General features: G+C 33.3%; 1 protein-coding gene across 1 annotated transcript in view; it reads left to right on the top strand.

The window, feature by feature from the left end:
* LOC131849528 (muscle-specific protein 300 kDa-like) overlaps nucleotides 1-26030 on the top strand; it is a 184006-nt gene that overhangs the window by 118212 nt on the left and 39764 nt on the right. Inside the window, exons 35-38 of the mRNA XM_059199616.1 lie at nucleotides 26-9412; nucleotides 10983-11093; nucleotides 17170-17352; nucleotides 17450-26029. Of these exons, the coding sequence (XP_059055599.1) occupies nucleotides 26-9412; nucleotides 10983-11093; nucleotides 17170-17352; nucleotides 17450-26029 (18261 nt within the window). The remainder of the gene's footprint in view (nucleotides 1-25; nucleotides 9413-10982; nucleotides 11094-17169; nucleotides 17353-17449; nucleotide 26030) is intronic.

Raw genomic sequence — 26030 nt, 5'->3', positions numbered from 1 at the left:
ATGTATGTCCATACTTGCGTATCAGGAGGTCACCCGGCGTATCGAAGAGCTGACTCGGTCAATCTACGCGTTGGACCCGTACTACGTGATGCCGCCAACATCGTCCGAGGCTGCGGACGAGTCCGTGGCCACTCTGTCAATGCTCGTGTCAACGGCCGACCGTGCGCGTGCCATCCGGCGCGCGCGCTCTCCTGAGCGCCGCGACCGCAAGAAACCGGCACACGCGCAACTTACGCAACTCGCGACCCTTGATGTACCAGAAAAAGCACCAAGAGCACGTAGTCCTGCTTGGGTCCTTGGAGGAACCACTTATGCCGAGATAGTCAAGGGTTTTGGCTCGAGATCCAGCTCGATTGCATCGAGACATCCCAGCGCACAAAGACAAGCCAGCGCTCAGAGAGGGCAATGTGAATCGTACAGCCGACCTGAACGAAGAAGCCCATCAGTCGATGAAAACGTGTATCGAAGTGAAAGTATTAGTGTACTCGTGCAACCATGTGTACAGTGTAACCCCTCAGATGATAAGGTTTACGAACCCAGTAAAGGGTATAGTGAGTCTCATATGTATGAAAACATTAGTGAAAGTGGACCATTTAGGGACAAGGTAAATATTTATTACGATGATTATGTCCCTCAAACTATTACTCAGAATATACCAAATTATATTCCCCAATACCAAGAACCTCCTAGAGTAGAAATAAAACCAAGGAATACTTCGGAAACATACATTCATGCACAAAAAGATATACCTGATCAAACTGTACTGGTTCATTCAAATATAGACTTAGGGTCTCTTGAAATAGAGGAAACATCTTCAAGTTCTCCAACACAAAATCGCGCACAGGATTTATCATATGCAAAAATATTGGCTCTTGGTTTAGGTAAACAAACAAAGACACAATGTGTTACGCCATTACCAAAACCACAGGTAGCACAAGTGGAATTAGTTAAAGCCATTGTAGTGGAATGCATTGAAAAAAAACCACTTACTGTTCAACCAGAGCCAAAAGTTGAGCGCAGGGATTTATCGAGGTCAAAACTTGAACGACCACAACGAAGTCGTTCTAGAGATATGCCAAAACAAAAACGTGCATCTGAAAAACGACCCACTAGAGCTCATGATGTACAAATTATGAAGAAGAAAAAGACTACAAAGCGAGTCATCGAAGTTCAAGAATTTGAAGATGTTCCAGAAATTACACAAGACGTAGAATACATTAAACCTGCTGTAATTCAAGCATCACCTATTTTCTCACGTGATGAAAATCGTATTCCAGAATCTGGAATTAAGGAAAATACAAAAAAAATACAACACAGTCCTACAATAGTAGAAACTGTAACGGAAACTTTTCTGGTAGAAGAACCTATGGTAGATGAAACTACAGATGATAGTGAACATAAAAAATCGAAAAAGAAGCACAAACACAAGAAATTAAAATCTCCTGAAGACGAAATACAAAAAGCCCTTAAAGAAATAGAAGAATCAGTTAAACAAAAGAAAAAGAAGTCAAAAGAGTCTCTTCATAACATCAAAGAAACGACTTCTAAGTTCGTAATGGTAGAGACATCTCATTCTCAATCGAATCCATCCGTAGAAATACAGTTAATAACTGAATCGGAAGGAGTAACAAAGCATAAAAAGAAAAAAGGAAATAAACAATATGATTCAGAAGCAGAATCTCAGGACATATCTGATATAAAGCAAAAAGAAAATAAAAATAAAGCAGAAGAAGATAATGTTGATGTAACTACTGTTTCCACTGACTGTAAAATCGAATCATCTACGATAATAGGAAATATTTCTAAGGATTCAATGGAAGTAACTACAGTATGTGATTACAAAGATAATGCGCCTATTTCAGAAGATACAATAACAAATATCAAACAGACGAAAAATAAACCTCAAAAGGAGAAACAAAAACCAATAGAAATTAATGATAATAAAATCATAAATTTAATCGAGGATTCTCTAAAAACTCAAGATAAAGTATTACCGAAATCACCCGATATACTCGACTCTGCAATAGAAGATAAAGATATTCAAATTACAAAACAAAAAAAGAAAAAGAAAAACAAGAAGAATGAAAAGGTTGTAGAAAATATTTTGTTAGATATAATAGAATCTTCACCGTCTTCAATAAAGAGCCCGCTGGTTGATGAAGACTCTAATACAATAGAGCAAGTAGAAAAGGATTGTTCAACTAAAATCTCTGTTGCTGAAGATACTTGTATGATCGATGAAAATGCCACATCTAAAAATATAAAAGACGATGATTGTTCTGAAGAAATTAAGTCTCAAAAGAAAAAATCTAAATCTAAAAAAGCTAAGAAAGTAGACAATGATATAGAAAGAGCATTAAAAGAAATTGAAATGGCAGAAACATCAAAGAAAAAAGTAAAAGACAAACATTCAAAGATTAATAAGCAGAAAGTTGTCCCTCAGACGGAACTAGAAACCGATATTGAAAATAAAGCAGAGAAAAATACAGCATCACTACATAAGGAAAGTACAAAGGATGAACGAACAAAAAAAACTGAAATTAATCCAGAAAATATTATTACATTGGATTGGAATACATTAATGGCAGAAGAAGAAGGAATTTCAGATGCTGCATATGAACCAATTTTAAACCAACCAGATTCAAAAATTAGTATAGATACTACTACTGGTCAAGTAGCAAGTGAAGTGACTATACTCCAAGAAACTCAAGATTTTATGTTGGAAGAAAAATCAAATATTCTTAAAGATAAATGCATGGTATATTCGTCAGATATACTGCAAAAAGAAAATAAAGATAATGAAAAAATAAATATTTTACCTTTAGAGCAGACTACAGATATGATTGAAAGTGATAGTAGCACTAATAAACCATTTGAAACAAAAGAAGAAGTTGTAAAAGAAGATATACCTTCTAGTGCCCAAGGTTTTATTAATGAACAAAACAATAATGATAAATTTTTCTCTGCAGAAACGTTAAAGGAAGGTTCAATCAATATTGTAGAACAAGTTACTAGATATGAACCGTTAGAAAAGGATATAGAAACTCGTACTATATATCTTATAACGCACGAAGAAAAGAAATTACCACCAATAAGGACGCTTAAAGTATTTAGCAGTAAGAATAACTCATTAGAGGAAACTCCAAATGAAGAGAATATTCAAGTCGCTGAACAAATTGCAGGCAATAACAAAATCACTGACGAAAAGTCTTCCAGTAGTTTAGAAGAAGTAGTTAAAACTGTTAATATAACAACAAGTTCGGATATAAATGTAGCCGAAAGTAGTACTACAAAAGAAAACTCTTTATTATATGATAAGGTAATTCGAAATGAATTATCGTCAAAGTCTGTTGATACAGCAATTGAAACAAAACCAAATGTTTCAATCAATGACAATACAAAAGAAGAGATACCAGAAACTGATTTCAAGAGAGAGACAATTAAAAACGATAATAATAATTTATCGGAAATTGAAACTGTACTACCTATTTTGCTGCCTGAGGAAAAGGAAATTACTGAAATAAAATCTAAAAGTAGTGTAGATACTCCGTGTGATGAAGCGATTACTAATGTATTTCAACTACCAAAGACATTACTAACGCATTCAGCTGAAAAATTAGAGACAGATGCTGAAAATGAATCAAGCAGTGTACTAGAACCAGTAATTTTCGGTTCAGTTCAAGATCGAAATAGGTATACTGACGAAAAAAGAGACAAATGTTGCAATATACCATATAAAGCATTATTAGATGAAATTAAAACATATTCATTTGATTTAGACATGTACGAAACAGATTATCAATATTATTTGCTAACAAAACAACTGAAGTTAGAAGAAAAGGAGGATGATTTAAATATGCATATTACAACAGAAGAAATATTTTCTCCTGAAATTGTGAGTCCCTCTATCCCTGAAGATACACATGGGCAAGAAAATGAGAACATTTTGAATAATAAACATTTAAAAAATCAAGTAAATGTACTTGTTGAAGACTCTGTATCAGGTCATAATTACCAGGTATTACGAGATGCTGAATGTACTCTTGCCAATATAGTATCTCGAAATAGTTCAGTAAATATAGCTGAAAATAAAAACAACATCCTAACGAATGTTGATTATATGATAGATATATCTACAAGTAACAAAAAAGATGAGCCTATTGAAAAGTTGACTGAGTGTATAGAACCAGATACAGGTCTTTACTTATATTCTGAAGAAGCTGTGTTATTATCTAATGAGACTACAGTTGAATCTTGTAATATTACAAATGATAATAATGTTACAACTAATAGTGATTCTAAACAGATTGGCAATATGGATGATTCTGTAGCAAACAACTTGTCTGTTGCAGCTATAATACAAGTTAAACCTATAATTAACAATGAAGAAGGATTAATTCATTCTAATGTCTTAATTCAAGAAAGACCACGTTTTACTTATCATGAAATAAATGACGCTGAAATTACTTTTGGTTATAAAATGACTGAATTAAATGAAACGAAGAACGAACTAGCACACGATATATGCTTAGAAGTAAGTGCAATACCTGTGGCATCAATTCAAAATAATCAAGAATGTTGTGAACTTGATGGGTATAGTTTGCACAATGATAAGATAAATAACCTCGGAGAAACCACGTCTAAAGTACTCATCCCAACCGTTAGTGACAAACAACAACCAGAAATATTACAACAAGATCTCGCTCCTAACAGAGTATTGTCGCCTACTAGGGATCTAAAGGTGGATAACTCAGATCATGAAACTGAAAATAAAATCGGTAACAAAATATTTGAAGAAATTGACATAAATCAACGTGGGCAAATAGATTATGAAGTACCGCCACAATTTAGTTATCATGAAATCAGTGATGCAGAGAGTAGATTTGCACTTACCCGTGTTATAGCTGAAACATCGGAATGTAACATTGTGTTGGAAAACAGTAAACCCGAATATATTATTGATAATGAAAAAGTATCGTCTGAACCCGCTTGTACTAATGAAACCATAAAAGATAAGAGTGAGAAAGAAATTTTACCAGAAATGAAATCTACACAAGTGTATGAAATTCCACGTCATAGTTATCATGAGATTAATGATGCTGAAAGTAAATTAGCTTTACGCAGTATCGAAGTCATCGAAGAAAAGAAACAAGAAGAACTACAAATTCCATTCGAACTTCAACATGAAATCTTATCTATTTCTAATGAAAATCCTAATGATGATACCTGTGTTCTAAAAACTATCGACGGAACGTTACAATCTACTACAACAGACATTTCTAAAAATAATAATGTTACAACTGCCTCTGATACAATCATATACAAGAGTAGTGATTCAGCATTAATACATGAATTAGAAGATGAGACCCAATCTGATAAATCAATTAATTGTAGTTTCTTATCTCAAGATCAACCTCAATTACCTGGACTATCCACCGAAGTAAATAAAACGATATCCACTGATTCTAAATTACTAATCAAAGAGCAAATCTCAACTGCTGTTGAAACTGATGATACAATTATAATAGATAACAACATAAAAAACACATTACAAAGAGATCCGAAAAATAAGATCGAAACGGAGAGCAAAATAGATACATTACTAGAGATTGAACAAAATCCAACTCTTCAAAATGTTGATGTGGTAGATCAGTCATCTAAAATATTACCTCAAACTGAAAACACTTCGTTACTTGAAATTTCACTACAAGAAAATACGTTGTGCGATTTTGATAATTCTTTCAAAATTGATAACATTGATAAAACACTTGTGCCTGTGGTATTTGGTAAAACAGCAACAGAAGACGTTGCTGAAGGAGACAAAAAAATATGTACGCTTCCGACACTTGGAAATTCTGAGCCTTCATTAGAAATACCCACCGAAGACGCAACTGAGACCTATGAGTCTTGTGTAAAAAACGTGGAATTAGTGGGCATTTCATTTCAACCACATGACAATATAGCCATTATTGAAGAGTCTAAATCGGAGCCTATATCTATCTCAGCTAATACTACAGAAACTGAAATCATGCATGCCCCTAGTTCAGCCAATGTTATATCTATTGATAAACCGGATGTATTAGATTTGCAATCTGAAAGTAGTGATACAGTTGATTATAATTTAGATGTTACTCGATCAGCGCCAAATATAATACCTTTAGATGATAATATAACTGAAGATAAAACTAACATTTGTGAAGGCAATTCTAAAACTGAAATATATCAAAAACCCGAAAAGTCTCCAATACATAGTTTGCACGATCTTCTTCCTGAAATAGACTCCATTCCTGAGTTTAAGCCTTTGTATTCAAATACTGTAATTTATTCGAATTTGTCGGCTGATGCTCCAGAATTTACTCCATCTTACATGTATCAGACCATAAAAAGTACTGTATCTCAAAATAAACCATTTAATCAAATCAATGATGATATAAAGAAAGAACAAGCAGATATATCCAAATCTGTAAAAAGTATCGAGGATCTAAATACGTCAACAACTACAGAAATAAACATTGAAATGATGACTACCGATATTCCTGATACTTTACCATCGACTACTGAAAATATTGAAAGTCAGAACCAAGATTCTCCAATCATTACAACGAATGTACCAATATCTGAGTCATATATATTATCTGAAGAAACTACGCAAGGAGAACAAATAGAAACTAAATCAAAACGGAACAAGAAAAAGAAAAAAGACAAGAAACGGCCAGATAGTCCTCAAAGTTTTGCATCAGCTCGGCCGACATTATCGCAGGACCCTAAAGAAATTTTAGAACCAGTGAATGTATGGCTAAAAAGTGCAGAAGAAGGTAAATCTTATGCTGAAGTTGTAGCTGAAGGGAAGTTTTTAATACCTGGAGTTATACAAGAAACAGAGGTATTACAAATGCCTAATCAAGTACAATTCAGTACTGTTGAAGATGAAAGAAAACCCCTTGCGTTAGATATAGAAGTAGAAAAAACAGAAAATATTCGAAATGATAGTAATTTAGATTCTTGGGCAAGAATTGTGGCAGTTAATCGTCCATCTCCTGAAAGAACCCAGAAAATACAAGAACAGTGTGACCTAGCTGTACCTTCTTGTAAACAAACACCCATGATTTTCGTAGATAAATCTGAACACGAAGTACAGAAAATAGAAAAAGAAATAGATTCTGAAGGATTTATCACAGTGGACAGACACAGAAGATCTAGGTCTCGATCTCGAGATAACCGATCACAGGCAACACTTGTTACATCTGAAATAAAGGAACTACGGGATAAATCTGAAAACAGGTTTGATGCCCTTACAGGGACCTTTAAATCAGATGATATTGAACCAATTGAAAGTAATTTAGTAGAAGACAAAACATCCATAATAAAGGAAGGAAAAGGGAGGATACATCGTTCTTCTAAATCTATAGAAAAGGATGTTAAGAAAATCGATAATACGCAAAATACATCAAATGAAGATAAACAAATTTCTAAAAAAGATAAAAAGAAACGTTCTTCTAAATCGAAAACAGCTGCATCACAGGATGAAAAGGCAGGTGTAACTGAAAAAAATGAACCTCTTGATTCAATCGAAGTCGAATCTGATAATATAACTAAGGTGCATACAGAAATTAAGCATGACATAAAAGAAACGAAAACTAAAAATAAAAAGAAGAAAAAACATCATAAGTCTGAAATTGACTTGCTTGATACCACCGCAAGTTCCGTTCAAATCACTGATACCCCTGATCATGATAATTTTAAGTCTTTACCTTTATCATCTACAGAATTAACGAAATCTTCTAGTAGTATCACTGATGCTAAAATAATCGAGGAAAAGAAAATTGATGTTCAGTTTACCAGCAGTTCTCATCCTGAAGTACCTAAGCCATCTATTTCTTCAACTGACAGTTCTTACGTTAGTGAAATTCATAACCCAGTAATTGAACTATCTACTCCTCCAATTGTACAATTAGAGCATGTTATTGTTTCGGAACCCGAAATTACAAAAGAACCCAATTTAATTAAGACTGCTCCATCAACGCCTGAATGTTTACAAACACCAGTTAAAGATAGAGTTTATTCAGATGCACAATACTGGAAACATGACCCTAGTGGCGTAGAAGATTTAAGTGATTTGTCGGAGGTAATAAATATAGAAGTCATTGAATCAATTAAAGAACCTTTCCAGTTCAAGGAAAATGATAGTTACAGTACAGAAAAATATGTCGAAACAGAAGAAATGGAAATAGAAAAAGATGCAATTAAAGAACATATAATAACGGAAGAGCAGTCGCTTGAAAATAAAATGGCTGACTTACAAAGAGAAATAGAAGAAAGACTTCTTCCTGAAAAAGATTCTTCCTTAATTGACAATGAGTTATCTACAAGTCCAGACAACATTATTGAAACATCCGCAGAAACTCAAAATTATTTACTAGCATTGACTACTGTAAACCCCGAGGTGGACATAATATCTCAACAAAAATTGCTGTCAGATGATAGCAAAACTATTAACACATCAGTACTTACTGAAGACAATAAGTCATCATATGAGAACTTACAGGAAAAACATATTAGTGAACATATGATAGATTCATTGCTTGCAGATTCAGAGTGTGAATCAATCTCATTCTCTGGAAAATCTGAAAATTTGACTGAGTTAACTATTAAAGATGAGTATATAGTTCCTGAAGTATTGAAAGAAGAAAATGTAGACACAGTTCATATTGTTGAAACTAGCCCTATTAATAAGACCTCGGAATCGTCATCTATTTTAACTACTAATATTCTACCATCTACTAATTTACCATGTCTTTCACAAGAAAAATATTGGACGGAAAAATACGCTATACATGACGCGGAACGGTTATTGCATGAACAAAAATCAGAACAAAATCTTCCTCCTGTAACGCAACAAAATTTCGATTCCGTAATCGAAATTGAAACTCAAACGGCTGCTTTAAATTTAAAGGAAAATCTTAAAAATGATACTACATTTTGGTGTGATAAACATTTGTATCATGATGCGGAATATCGACATTTTCTTCTAATGGCTAGCAAACCAAAAACTCCTGCAACTAAGAACGTAGTTGAAATAATTGACCGTGATGATAGAGACAAAGACCCGAGCGGCGGTTCAGGCCACTCCTCCGAATCTGAGGAGCAGAAAGATTCTTGTGATTCACCTTTTGACTCCAATTACATATCCATGGATTTACCCGGTGGTATATGTAGTTGGAAAGATAATAGTTCTTACTTAAGTTTAGAGACTCCGACTGAATCGTCAACGGGTCTTGTCAGTGAGGATACGCCAAGGATAGGGACAGACATTCTAGAGGATATACTAACAACCTCAACCCTAGAACCAGTTGCCCCATCCCCACCTCCACAGGAACCGGCGGACGGAGAAACACACCAAAGGACAAGCAAGGTGACTGACTCCCAGTCGTATTGTATAATTTTACATTTAAACTTTTATGTTTGGCATGATCTTATTACTAAATTTTTAATTTCACTGATTACAAGGCTATGTATCGTAAAGTGTTGTATAGCAGCGCCAAATGAGCCGTTCGTCTTGTAGTGCCAATTATTGGCATGCACTGTGTATTTCGTAGTTGTTAATTACGCATTTGAATATTATGATACTATTTTATTAATTCGATGTAGTGTGTTTTAACTCTATCTAGTCTTTTCTAGTCAGATCGATAAGTATCTTACAATTCATTATTTAATTTAAATTTTAATGATCTGAATTTGTGAACTAATAAATTAAATACATTTACGGACCTTGTTTTATTTAAAGTAAAGTGTACGTTATATTATACTATATTAAGGTAGATTATTCCCCCGGTGTACAAATGCAATGACAACAATGGGCTACTATAAGACGATCGACAGTAAAGTGCTTAATATTAGTATTTTTAGATATATATGACTATAATGGGGTATAATATTTAAAGAAATCCAATCCAATCGTGATGGACTTGAATTCTCAGAAAGCGCTACATTTCAATATATATTTTTCAGGTCAGTCTTGTTATTACATATAGTGTTTACTTTGTAGATAGTTATTGCTAGCAACACTAAATAGATGAATACATAATTAAAATGTTAATTTTGTAATTTCATATTTTGCTGTATTCATCCGATTGCTCTTTTATTATTTTGATATTAATCTGCATCTTATTTTAGATTTGATATTTTATTTTTACTAAATGAAAACAAATAAGTTCAACATAGTAAAGCAAAAATAAAAAACGCTGTTTTCTATCATAGGAACTGAGCTTGTCAGTATGTATATCACATGCTTTTACACCCGCAAATTGACATAACCTAACAAAATTACAATTAATTCTATTTAAAGTAAACAAAAATAAATTGGCAGATAACTACGGAAATGATTATGCATTTCGGTAAACGCAACGATCAGTTTTTCGCGTTTCCTATGGATTACTTAGATTTATATACTGTGTTGAAGTTATATATTTTTTTCAACAAGCATGGGAATGTCCCGTGAATGAGACTGACTGTAAAATAGTTCCCAGTAAACCCCCAAGTATGAGAATAGACTTAATTTCTATCAGATGTAAGCATGTCATGCCAAAGATGGATATTAACTAAAAAGACTGCCAGTTTTTGATGTTGTTGTTGTTGTTCCAATAGCTAACAAGACTGCATTTGGCATGCTGCCATGGAGTCCAGACTTTTCTTGACTGTGAACGTGGAATTTAAATAATTCTATCACTGTATTAAGTATTACTATTTCTGGAGTAAATTTTTCTTTTATTTGAAAAATAACTATTTATAAAATTGGACCGTCGCATTTTACAGCGTGTCTTGCAAATTTGTCCAGAAAGACAATTATTACAGATTCATTTGATGTTTTAATGAAAATTTATTGCTATTAAGTGTCTTTGAAAGAGCAATTTTTTATTTCAATTCCACGTTAGCAAGTTTGTGTGGTAAATTAGTGAATTGCTAATAATTTCGTGTGTTCTCAGGATGAATTGTCTAATGATATTGAGAGTCTTCTCGAGGAAGTGAAAACTATACAAACAAGACTGTCCGATTTGCCAGATGAGAGTCTACACGCTATGGAAGATGGTCTTAGGGTAAGTAGAATTGACAATGTAAATATTTGCACGCGCATGAATGCAAAAACTAAAATGCAATACTAATGTTCATTGAAAATATACCAAATGTTTGAAGCAAATATATCGCAATCAGTGTTACGGAGCCTCGATGTAAACAAAACTAGAATTAACTATTCCTGGAACAGATCAAACATTTGTAGGTGTTTTACACGCATTTTATAAAAAATACCAGCTGATCCGGCAAACGTTTTGGTGTACAAATTATTCTTAGATAGGACCCTTATAATAATAATAATAATAACCCTAGACAATTCATACAGCGCCATCTAGTCCCAAGCTAAACAAAGCTTGTGTTATGGGTACTAGAAAACTGATATAAGTACTTAGATATTATGTTTTCATAAAATATCATAATAATAACCCTAAACAATTCACACAGCGTCATCTAGTACCACGCTAAACAGAGCTTGTGTTATGGGTACTAGACAACTGATATAAATATTGTTATTATAAATACATAAATACACCCAGACCGATAAAAAGAGTAATACTCATTTGTGCCGTGCCACGAATCGAATCTGCGACCATTAGAAGTAAAGCGATGTGCTAAACCGCTATACCCCAGAGGCCCTCGAGAAATAGCCTACGACCTATGCTCAGATTACAATACTTTAAAAAATCTAGTATCTGAATAGTTCGATAATAAACATTGTGTCACGAGATTTTTATATACTTGATTATATCAGCCATTTCAGAGATTAGCAGGAACAAACAGACATACAGACAGACCGACAAAAATTGCAAAAAATGTTTTTTTGGTATATGTACCGTATTTATATTCATAAACATGTAGTAAAAAACAATTATTTCAATATTACAAACAGACACTCAATTTTTATTTATATGTATAGATTATATATTAGTATAGGAGTTATAAGTTTTGGAAAACTTAAACTTGAACTACTACTTAAAGTACTTTTGAATAGACATACTTATTTTTTCTAATCTACCGCTCATTCTTTCTTCTTCGTTCTTCTTAGTGAGGCTCGTCATAAGAAGAACGAGCAAGAAACTTTCGTGTTGCTCCTTTAAATAATTTTATTTATATGTATAGATAATGCCAAATGGTTATTTATTTTCTCTGACCTTGGCAATGCGTTTGTTCACATAACTTTTGACCACTCATGATGTCATCTAAGCATAATATAAGCATTACGCCATGGAGTTAATAATAAACGTAGTGTTTGGCATCACCAGTAGGGCAGTAGTACGAAATCGACCGCAAGCGGTAATCTTTCTACTATTCTGCTACGAGCTGAACGTGCGAATCGAAACGTGTTAATATATGTTATATTAAAAAATCGTTCCAAAAATGTGCCTTGTGAGGATTTTAAATAAGACCTATTTTGGATTGTAAGGTAAATTAAGTGTATTTTTTAATTTATGCATCATACATTTTATGTTTACATACCAAATATAAACATTGCATAACCAATATTATTATTTCAATGAAGTTTATGTACTTCGAAAAATTTAATTCTAATTACTAGTATATAAAATATGTAATATTTACTAGCTGACCCGCACAACTTCGTCTGCATAACACTTCTTGTCATTTATCATATTTACTTTTCTCCCAATTTACATAATATATTTTTATATAGCTTATGTGTTAGATGTATAAGCTATATTACTATATGTATTCTTCTTCTTATTCGATTCGCTTTTGTCAGAACGGTCGTGGTCATTATGTAGTAGAGTGAGAGGCAGATGTCATCCGTAAAAAGGTCGCCATTTCACCCTACTCGCTGTATATGTATATTACATTAAAAATCCATTCAGTAATTTTTGCTTGAAAGAGTAACAAACATTCTTTTATTCATCTATGCATACTCACAAACTATATCGTTTATAATATTAGTAAAATAGTTCTATTTACAATATACATTTAAAGAAAAGAGAAGCGAAATGTATAATATAATTATATAAATACTTATATAATTACCTTTATCAGGTAGGGTAAAAATGAAAATTAATATAATGTAGAAAAAATTTACGTTCATAAGCGGCTAAAATGTCCTACGTTAATAAATGATTTTTGATTTTGAATTTGAATTTAAAGACGCCTTATTAAAAAGGATACACAGGATGGTAGGGATAGGTATAAAAAATATATACACAAAAGGCCGAAAGGCACAATCTGAATAAATGATTTTAATTTTAAGTTGAGGATAAAGAGGTATCTCTTGAAGCTCTTAGTGTAAAGACTTGAATTGATAAATATATAGATAACAGAACTATACTTTTCTATAATACTATATACAGCTAGCTGTCCCGGCAAACGTTGTTTTGCCATATAAATTAATAACGCTATAAAAAAATAGGGGTTGATGATAGAAGGGTGAAAATTTAAGATTGTATGTACTTTTGTATGTTGTATCATAAAAAAATAGAAACTAAAAATTTTGTCTAAAAAATTAAAAAAATAAATTTTGGGGTTGACTACCCCTAACATTTAGGGGAATGAAAAATAGATGTTGGCCGATTCTCAGACCTACTCAATACGCTCACAAAATTTCATAAGAATCGGTCAAGCCGTTTCGGAGGAGTATGGGAACGAAAACTGTGACACGAGTTTTATATATAAAATTAATATCGTGCAGTAACCATAAAAACAATCATGTTGAAACAATATAAAAACTACATACATATATACTCAAGCAACACAAAAAATATTAAGAGTAAACAATGACCTCTTGTGTAATGAAGAACAAACCGGATTATGGAACTGTGCACTAAGTTTTCTTTAAAAATTGAGTAATCATATAAATATGTTTACATTTTTCAATATTGTACAATAGTTATACAACGTCAACAAAATTCAAACCCCTAGCGGTGCCCTCAGACTAAAGTCGTATCTGTCTGGCAGGAGTTGGCCTTCAGCCGATCCATAAGTCCTTCCGCGAGTTCGTAGTACCATCTGCACTCGCCTCCTATCGACCGGTGAAGCTGCAAGCCAGCTGCGGCCAACAGCATTAGATTAGTCCGAAAAAAGTTATACAACACATAACTAAAGGACATGTGGAGTACATAATTCTAACACTGTGTTTCAATGACACATGTCTCAACTATTTAGTGAGATCACTGCCAATATCAATATAGTAACGTTGCCTTGTGGTATCCGAATTCGACCCGAAATGATCATATCTGATCGATACAAAAAGAATCTGATTCACTCTCTGGTGATGAAAACACAGATAACAAACCATATTAATCCGAGAGACATCGGTTCACTGTCACTGTTCAAATATAACCCGTGAAATTAAGTCTGCCTGTGTCTACAGAGGTATCAACTATTGATGTCGTGATGAACGCAATACTTGATACCCCATGCAGATCAGTTGTGGTGGTACTTTATTGTGAATGTTTAATGAAAAAAATCTACATGAAAGTTCTTAACAGTATAATTATTTCTCAAATTGTACCTATTGTTGCTGGCAGCTTGTCCACCGTACTTTTTATAACAAAGCCCTTTATTCTGAAATTTACGATTTATTTTAACTTTAGGATTATTACGATTATACGATACGATTTTACGATTAAATACGACTATTACGATTACTTTTACGATAAATCTCTAATTTCACTGTGCCTTTTGGCATACACCTCCAGCGACGTCCATTGGTTGTCCCAACAGTTGATTTCAACTCATCTTCCCCATTTCATCATCTGCCTACCCCTCTTTCTCTTTCAGTCTCTAGGATACTCAATTTTTCCCTTGTTCTTGTACTTCTTTTATTATATCTACTACTTCTTTGCGAGCCCTCTTGGGAATTATACATATAGAATACAATTATTCAGTTGATATGATATAGAATACAATAGCTCACCCTCGCAACTTCGTCTGTTTCATACTTACTGGACATTTATTTCGCCCAATTTACCTGATATATTTTTAAAGTATAGCCTGTGCGTTATTCTAATGCATAAGCTATATTATTGGATAGTTTCAACAAAATCTGTTCAGTAGTTTTTGCGTGAAAGAGTAACAAACATCTAACCATTCTCAAAAATTTCGCGTTTATAATATTATTAATATAATAATTGTATTCAGTTATTTAATAATAGTTATTATTTCCCCACTCCAGTCACACCTTTGATATCTGAATTGTTGACACAAAAAAGGTCATTACAAGGAAATAAACATTATTTATGGATTATGTACTTTAAATACCTGACTGTATTTGAATGTACGGTTATTTCTATATGTATAATATAAATATTTATAAAAATAAATTATTTAAATATTTATATCAACTGTCTAGTACCCATAACTCAAGCTCTGCTTAGCTTGTGCTTAGATGGCGCTGCGTGAATTGTCCTGGATTAGTAATATTATTATAATCCAATAATAGGTGCAAATTAAAATATAAATAGAATGTAGGACGCGACAAAACTACTATAAATAAGTTACGTCATAGTTATTCAAGATTTGTAAAATATAAATAACTCTTAACTCATTCTGAATCGTGACTATTGTATTATATGGATAATTTCGGATGCTATACTACAAAACGGATAACTTCTTAGTTTTTGGAGGTAGGAATGTATTTATTTCTAACTAGCTACTTGACCCGGCTTCGCACGGGTGTACATCATCACATAGTATAAAATAACGTCGCTGCCGCTCTCTGTCCCTATACATATGCTTAAATCTTTAAAACTACGCAACAATGTAATGAAGTATTCTTACTACAAAATAAAGTACCAAACTATAATACTACCCCAATTTCAACCGAAGAAAAAGGTCGTGAGTTTGATCTGACTGATACAAAAAAGTGCGTGTATATTTCTGTCAGGTTTCAGGTGTTGAAAATAATAAAAACTTCATAATTTTTTTGAAATAATTGTAACGTTATAATTTATCCTAATTTTGTTGTATTAGTGCTGGACTAGTGTCCAGTCTAGACATTTGTTTTTTTAGTTTCTTCTTTTCTCGGATTTCGCTAATGCTTATGACCACAGCTGGCCTTTACAGCTTTACGGGACGATATTGGGCGAGTGCAGTTGCAGTTGTACCGCGGAAGGACTTATGGAGCGGCTGGAGGACAACTTCCGCCTGACGGATACGACTTTAGTCTGAGGGCACCGCTAGGGTTTCGAACCTGGGCTCAGGCCGTGGTAATTTCGATCCTCGTTAAAATTGGACCCCTGTCCATCGATCGGAGGGAGTTTTGTCTACTGTTTGATCTATTATGGGCTCTGTACTTTTATTTACCAATATCGTGGTAAACAAACTGTTCGATATATTTGACATATCATAAGAGTCTGTAATAGACCTTATGATATGTCAACCTACATGAATACTTTGATTTGATTTGTTTGCTCAGTTTTATGAGAGAGTTTATAAAGCATTCTTGGTTAGACGCCTCAATATAAAATATATTTTTTTAATAATATATATTTTTTACAAATATATTCAATATATAAACATTTCTTTATTCATTATATCATCAAAATATAACAAAAAGGAGATAAACATATTTCACACTTTGTGTCAATCCAAACTTTCAATTATTCATAGTCACTAAGAAATTCTATGTATTAATTTCACTGTGTTATGTTACTTACTGTGTAAATGTTTTTAATATTACTTAAAAAGTATATTATTTAAAAAAGGACAAACAAAAGCAATTATTATATTGTCCCTACTGTGCTTTCTTCTACAGGTATTGTACCCAAAACACTCAAAAATATTTTGCAAAAAGCCACAACACTTAATAGAGACTCTATTACTGGAAAGTGCTGATTTTATTAATAATTACATCCTCACATTCATTAACCTCTCCCACATTTTGCTGAGCCGTGTACCCAGAGTATTAGCTTCTTTAATACAAAATAAAGGAATAGGAAAAATCTTTTAAAATAATAATTATAACACAAAGTAACTCACACATCGTCATCTAGTCCTAACCAAAGCAAAGCTTGTACTGTGGATACAAATAGAATACTATTGTACTGATACAAATACTCAAATACAAGCCATGATCATAGTAAATTCCGAAAATAACCTGTTTAATAATGTATTTTATAGGAGGGCATCGAAGTTTTAGTCAAATGCGAAGAAGCAGCTGAAATGCTAGAATCCAAGATCATGGAGTATCGCCAGGAACAAGAAGTCCAAACTCTATTAAAAGAATTGATAATTATTAAAGCTAGAATTTCAAAACTTCTAACACAGGCTCGACAGGGGCTAGACGTCATCCAGGTAAGAAAGGTATAATCCAATTTTTATTTATCTATAAATCTTTCGGTCTTTAATTTTATTTCTGTTTAAATATAAAAAAGTACTTTACAAACATAAAATTTTTCAGGACGCAAAATTAGAAATGGCACGGCAAGCGAAAGATATTGAAGAGGCAAGAGAAAAGATTTCCAAACTAGATAACTGGCTTGAAGGTATAAATACGGAACTAAAGGAATCTAATAAACAGTATGACGTACTGACGGAAGAAGATCTAATTAAATATATTGAAATATATGAACGATATATCAGAGATTACGAAGAATATGAAATTATATTGAAATCAATCAATGTCATTAGTCAAGATGAATCTAGTCAAGTATTGAGAGAAAAATTAAATGTTACGCAAAATACATTAGCTGATACAAAAAATCTAGTCACTATGGAGATAGAACGATTAAAGCAGGTATTACTGCATATTCGGTCTGTACCCGAGCCTGAGTTAATCGAGGATGATATATCACAAACTGATAGGACTATTGATTCAACATCAATGCCAGAAGAAGTGGTTTCACCGAGAGAAAGCGAAATTTCTCCTGAACGTGAATCTGTTAAAGATGTTGAAATACAGAAAGTAAAAGTAACTGCAACAGCAGATACACAAACTGGTAAAAGTTTAATGTCTGATAGTGTGTCTGTTTCTGACAAATCTATTCTATGTCAGCCAGAAATAAAATCTACCCAAGATATTTCAATTACTTGTGCTCCTCCACAAGAAGTTGAAGTTCAGACAAGTGAACCACTTTCTCAAGAAAAAGAATTACTTGAAAATATTCAAGTGCGACAAATTATATCAGACAATCATGAAACTATTGAAATCGCAAGTCGACCAATCTTAAGAGAACATAAAACTGATGAACAGTCATTAATTGTAGACGCTAACTACGTAGACAATAGTTTAGTTAAAGACACCCAACTAAATGTAATACATAGTCTACCACAGTCATTCGAAACTGTGATGGTAGAGCCAGATGAAACAACTACCGAAGTGGTAGTAGATGCCGACGGTACAAAGAGGATAATTGTGAAGAAAATCAGAAAGACGTTAGTGACTAGGCAACAAACTTTACAGACTCAGCAACAAAGATTACAAATACTTTCAAGAGAGAATATTCCAGAAGATCAATCGTTTTCACAGATTACTTTACATGAAGATAAAGGATCTACATCCACTGCACTAGACGACGGTGGAATCCAACATATTCAGTATCAAACGTATGGAGGTCAAGTATTATCTAGTCTACCAGGAGGTGAGGTTACAATACAGGAATTTACATCAAAGCCTGACATAGTAGTAAAAATGGAACAAGGAATGAAGCCAGAAGAAATTCTGCAAATAGCGGAGGGCGAAATTCAGCCCCATATTCAAACTTCATCATCTAGTGTTACAGCTGTAGTTCAACAAGTCACTAAAAGAATAATTAAGACTAGACGTCGCATTATACGTAGAGTTGTTATAATAGACGGCAAAGAACACGTTACCGAAGAAGTAATTGAAGAACCCGACAATGTTGAAATTTTTGAAGAACAAATACCTAGGGTAGCTATTAGCGTAAAAGATCACGGCAGTGTGCAATTTGAAGAAGTAGATGATAATAATGATAAAGATGATAAAGACGATAATAAAGACAACAGTCAATATCCCACAGATCCATCCAATTTGTATAAAGATCATAAATTACCAAAAGATCATGAATCAAAAACAGGCAGTGACAGCCCAACTACAAGTTTTAATGCTGCAGATATAGATAAAAGCAAAGCACGGGAAACGAGTCCCATAGAAGCAGTTACCATAGTAGAATCATCGTCAAATGAAAAACAATCACAACAGTCATACGATGTTCAAGAACCAATCGAACCCGAAACTCTTTTAATAACGGGAGATACTGAATATTCTTCTACAGAATTATCTTCAAATGTTGCAACTGTTGTGCAAAAAATAACCAGAAAAATTACCAGAACAAAAAGACGTATAATTAAACACATACAGATAATTGATGGCAAGGAACATGTCACTGAAGAAATCATAGACGAACCTGATGATGTAGAAATTATAGAAGAGGAGCCAAAAATTACTCATGACATACAAACTGAAGGTGTGAAAACAAAACGTGTAAAAATTATACGACAAGTTCAAATAATCGACGGTAAAGAACATATAACGGAACAAATTGTAGAAGAGCCTGATGAAGATTTTGTCCCTGAATCTACAGTTACTGCTGAAATTGATGTAACTATAAATAAACCAACTTCCATGGTAAAAGACAAATGTATACAAAATATTGATGTACCAAAATCAAATCAAGAATTCCTGAATGATAGAACACTAGAAGTAATAGATGAGATATCTAAACCAATCACTTCAATGATAACGAAAGATGATAATTTAGTAAGTGAAAAAGTACAAGAAAATTTGAATAATGAGCCAATTAAATCAATTTCATCTCATGACGACAAAATATATGTTACGAAAACTTTGATTGATAGTGAAATAGAGTCAACTAATACCGAAAAAGATAAACAAATTTTCAAGGAGACGGATGAGGATCGTGAAACAAGAATAGATTCTAAAAAACCTGTATTGGGAGATCTAAAATCAGATAATGTATCGGACATAAATAAAGCCATTCCCACAGAAAATGTTTCGCAATCAACGGTAACAGTTTCTCATTCAAATAATGAAAAAGATGTATCTGTAATAAACCTTACTAAATCTTTGATCGAAAGTGAAATGTATTACTCGACTCCTTTAGTTACATCTACAGAACCATGTATAGAAATTTTACCTACAATAACTGCTCAAAATATAATATCTGAACAAATTGAAGAAAGTCCATCAACTGTTCTTAAAACGATAGAACCTGTAACAGCAACAGAAAGTACTGATATTATAGAAAGTTTGGAAGACGCTCCTTTAAAGGTAACTGATATTGGTAATTTGGATTCTGTTTCCTTGAAGAATACAGCAAAGGAACTTAAAGAAAGTGATTTACCAATAATAACCACAGAAAAACATGAACAACAAAGTGAAAATATTCCTTCTAAAGAAACTTCTGATAAAAATATTACGCTCAAAGAAATAGAACAGTTACAAGAAGATACAACAAAATTACCAGTTGATAAACTTTTACCAACAAAAGAATTAATAGAAAAAGAAAAAATGCATACCAGTACTGATACCATTTTAGATAATACGTATGATAAGACATCAAATCTGCCCACAAATATTATATTACATAAAGAACCTGCAGACGAACTTTCTTCAGAAACTCTTACTTGCATAGATACAGGAAACAAATATGCAGCTACTGACTTACAAAAACATATAGCTCCTCAAGAAGAATGTAAAGAAACATACTCAGAAACTTTTGTAGAAATACCACACGATAATATTTATCTACAAAAACCTAAAGTTTCAATTGAAGAAGACACAGTGTCAGTTCAGAAAATAGATGAACCATCTTTACAGGAAATTGAATCAAAAGATGACAGTGAAATACGAGAAGTCGATACACAAAAAGAAAGTGTAGATATTACCAAAAAAATTACCAGCGACGAATTGAAAGAAAAACCTGTCGGTTCCACATTGAGTGCTCAAAAGCCTATTGATACTGTCCCATCAAAAGTAGATAAAAGTATTGGCGAAATTAAGGTAGAAACAGCACCATTGCATATTTCTGTAGAAGTAGAGACTTTGGTAACAGGAAACGTAGTCACAGAAACGGTTGCTTCTTCCTTACCGGGAATACCTCAATATTCTTATATTCATCAATTTGAAGATACAGCGAATAAGTTGGTGGAATCATCATCGTCTGAGAAAATTCAAGAACCTCTTGAACCTTTACCACGCAATGAACAAGAAACGATGCCATCTGAAATTCTTGAATCAATAGATACAGCTATATCCAGTATACCAGATACTAAAAATAACATTAACTTGCTTCTTGAATCAGAACGTCAAGACACTAATTTGCGTGGAGTTAAAGCTAAAATACCTTTACCAGAAGAATCTAAAATGACTGAGGATATAATATCAGATCCTAATAAATTAAGTCAAACTGTTGATATATCCATGTCTATAGCTAAAAATATACCCAAAAAATCTAAACCTAAAGTTCAATTCGACATCAAAGTCGAAGATTTTAAATCTGATCCTACAGTTGTTAAAAAAGACATTAATGTAAACTTACCTGTAGAATTAAAAATAACTGAAGAACATGTACCTATACCTGTAATAGATGTTGTTAAAAGGGACGAACAACTTTGTAGTAAAATTTCCCCTGAAGAATCATTAAAGGATCATAAACGAAGTAAAAAAAGGAAAAAACGTAAGCAAGGTTTAGGAGATGATGAAAAAGAAGTTGACACAGAAACTGATAAAAGCGTTACTGATAGCGAAAGCACATCTTTAAGTCACTATATAGAACTTCCAACTTCACCACCTGCTGAATCTCCAAAACCTACTGCAGAAGTTTTAGATCCAACTCCCGAACAAGATTCATTAAGTATAGAATCTGAACTTATACCAGAAGAAAAAGGCTATGAACCCGAAGATGTTTCGGTAGACCCTACTATTGTACATGAAAAAAAGAAAAAACAAAAGAAACGGAAGCAATATGGAGTGAGTGAGGATACGACTTATCCAAAAGCAAGTACAACTGATTCAGACGAAACTTCAGTAACTACTCCAACAGATATTAATCAGCCAGAATATAAGTCTAGAGATAAGAGAAAAAAGAGTAAGAAGAAAATTGAACCTGAAACGGAAAAATCTGAAATTACACCGGAAATAACACCAATAATAGGAAGTGAAATGGTAGAAACATCACCAAGAGAAGAATCTTACCATACGATGAGTGAAGTATCTGAAAGTAATACAGTAAAAATAGTAGAAGAATGCGTACAAAGTAGTCCTGAAACATTAAATAAAGAAGTCCCTACAACTATTACATATCCTATTTCAGTTGTTGAAGAGGTATTAACACAAGAGTATTCTGTTCAAACATCACCGGAAGTTTCTATTGAACAAGATTCTACGAAGGAAGAGGTGGAAATTTCAAAACCTGAAACAGTAGATATTGTATCGCAAACATCGCCAACACCAAGAAGTGAATCGCTGGTACAGACAACTCCTATCGAGGATAAAGAGGCCCATACTCAAACAGTCGAAGAAATTATTAGCATTGAGAAAGTGCCTATGTTAGATTCTGAAATACAAACAAGTAGAACAGAAACTCCAGAAGCAATAGTACAGTCTGAGGCTACAACTCAAGTTCTTTCTTACGATATTAGTGCACCAGAAGAGAAGTTTTCGCAAACATCGCCACTAATTGAAGAGCAGAAACAAGACGAGAAACCTATAGTTGAAACGGAGTCTAAAGAAATGCAAACATCTCCAGCAACTGAGATAATAAAGGAAGAGAAAAGCACTGAAATTATTATAGAAACAAGTGACACTGATATTCAAACTGTAAAATATGATGTAGTTGATCAGGAAACGTCTACAACACCTGTAAAGGAAACAGAAGTTACAGAAGTGAGCATTCAGACTCCAGAAGTTCCTCTTATTAGCTCATACACACAATCAGATACACCAGAACCTATAGACAGTTTATCTATAAAAGATGTTACTGTTGTTGATACTATTCAACAGACATCTCCAAGAGAACAATTACCTCAACTTGAAACTATAAAAGCAGTAGAAACAGTTGATAGTACTCAGCAAACATCCCCAAGTCCTGAGAAGCTTCTTGAAATTCAAGCCCAAGAAGGTATTACAATAACTCCAAGTGAAGTTATTACAAGTGACAACACTCAACAAACTTCTCCAGTAAAAGAGCTCGTAAAAACATCACTTGAACCTTCTACACTTATTCCTGAATTACCCAAAACAGATATTGTGACGATAGATACAATTCAACAGACTTCCCCAAGAGACTATTCTGAAACTTCAATTTCAACATCGACAGACGAGCCATATGAAGTACACTTACGTGCTCAAATATCTATACCACAATCAGTTACTGATTTTATTAAAAATGAACGTGAAACTCAGGATAGACCACAAGCCATATCTGGTGAAAAACATAAGCATAAAAAGAAAAAACATAAAAAGAAAGGCGACTCGCCTACTTTACATTCTCCTGAGAGTTTATCAGATCCTATCACCACAGAACTTTCCATGTCTGTAACACCAACAAGTGAAGATCTATCTAGTAAAGATATATCGTCAATAGATGAAGGTATTTATCAAGGTGTTAGTCCAGTATTATCTAAACAGCAAGATATTACTACACAGCCAAAACTTACGTATTCTGATGTAGTTCAACGCTCTAAGTCTAAATCACCATCGCCAACTAAAAGTATAATTCCACATAAAACGGAAAAAATCAAGTTGCTTGATACTCTACAAAAACGTACGCAATCTATTGTTGATTCCCATAAACAACCAGTGGATTCAATGGCTTTAGTATTATATGAACCAACAGTTGAAAATTCTTATGATATTATTGTCAATAAAGAAATCGATGAAGTGAGGAATGCTATAGAAAATAATGATCGAAATCAAACTGAGAGAAGTACCATTATAATCATCGAGACAATATCTACTTGGTTAGAAGAAATTCATTATATGATACAAAGAGAAACTGTAACTGGCATTAAAGAAACGCAACAGAACGATCGTTTGCAGTCATTACAATCCTATATTCAAAGTTTAAAAGAAATAATTGAAATAACCGATGTAAATGAAGAAATTATTACTTTAATTGAAACACTAACATATCAAGTTAATGCTGTTACTTCATTAAACAAGGATAAATCTAATAGAGTACAAGAAAATGAAGAGGAGTGGGAGAAATTCTTAAACGAAACTGATAAACTCTATAAGACGGTGCAAAATTTGAAATTAAATCTTGACAACATTATTATTTCAGACCTTCCAACACAACAAAAACTAGACAAACTGGATAAAATTGAAATAAACAATGCTGATAATTCAGATAATGTTAAGAAACTATTTATACGTTATCGTACACTTTCAGAGGCAAACTCTAAACGGGAATGTCCTTCTATACTTTATGGCTGTGACGAAGATACAAAGCAAGTGGAAAACGTCATCAATACGGAAAGAGACCGTCTTTTACAATTAACATCTTTGGCTGAAGAGTACGAACAAACTTTACAAGATTTTGGTCAGATTACAGATGTTGCTGAAGCTCTCCTAGATGGTAAAATCATAGTGTCAAATTTAGATCATTTACACGAGGAAATTCAAAAACACAGAAAGTTCTTTGTTAATTTAAGTCATTGCAGAGCCATACTTGAATCACTAGAAGATAATTTAGACAGTGAAACGAGATCAAAATACGCATCACTACATAATTCACTACATGACAGAGCGACCGTAATTATTGACAGAGCCGCAAGCAGAGCACAGCAGATGACTTTAGCTGCTTCTAAATGGACAATGCTAGAGCAAGGAATGAAAGCTGAAAAACAGTGGCTCGTAGTCGCTCAGCAGAGGGTACCTGATCTGACTAATGTAACATCTATGGACCATGAACAATACATTAATTTATACCAATCATTAAGTTTGGATATATCGCATCACTACGCAAAGATGCTACGTTTAATGTCTATTACTCAAGGCCTTCAAAACTTAATTGTGTGTTCTGGACTGGAAACTGAATGTTCCATGGCATTAGACACTTTACTCAAATTGCAGGAGGATGTAGACTCAAGATTAACAAGACTAACAGCATTTAAAGAAAATTGGATTATGTATGACCATCTTATAGACAGAATAGAAAGTTGGATAAGAATCACTAATAGAGAAATGGAAAATATTACGCCAGAAAATATTACAACTACAGGTAACCTCCGTCGTTTCTGGGAACTAAAGGCACAACATGAAGTACATAATAATTTAAGAAATGAATCTGGAATTCAGTTTGAAAAGGCTCTTGAAATTCTTCCTATATCTGACGAAATGGTACAACGTCAGTTTTTCTCTAAAATTGAAGATAAATGGCGTGATTTAGCTGAAAAGATTAATGACATACATGTATCAGCTATTCAGAATATATCCGATCGCGATGTCACATCTGGCGAAAAGTTAAATATATTGGAAGAAGAAATAAAAGAACTACGATCATCTTTAGACAATCTTAAAGGAGTCATAAAAAGTGAAGACGAACTTAACTTATATATTGAAAGATTACAAGTGATGACTGGTCGTATAGATAGAATACAAAATGAACTTGGCAGGCTTAGCTTACTTCCTACAGCAGAATCTGAACGTCTAGGTGCACTTCTAACTCAGTCTGGAAACCTAGATGATCAAATATCTGAAGAACTAGAACGGGGCTTATTATTGAAAGAAAAAATTGTACAAGTTCAAGCTGGTATAATCCGATGTCAAAAGAGTCAACGCCGGGCAAGGCTCACTTTAGAAGAATGTGAAGCTGCCGAGCGTCTAGGCAGTGATGTTGTAGAGCGAGCTTCTGATAATTGTGAAAGGCTTCTAGAAGATTTGGCATCTCAATGGAGAGATATTTTAGCATTAAGACAGGCTCTACACACGCTACCAATTAGTTTACGTGTCTGTGTATCACCTACAGGTCTTGAGAGAGACATCTCAGCTCTACAGG

Source organism: Achroia grisella, unplaced genomic scaffold (genome assembly GCF_030625045.1).
Source record: "Achroia grisella isolate CSIRO2021 unplaced genomic scaffold, CSIRO_AGI_Agris_v1 utg642, whole genome shotgun sequence".
NCBI lineage: Eukaryota > Metazoa > Arthropoda > Insecta > Lepidoptera > Pyralidae > Achroia > Achroia grisella.
This window is presented reverse-complemented; position numbering and strand designations above follow the sequence as displayed.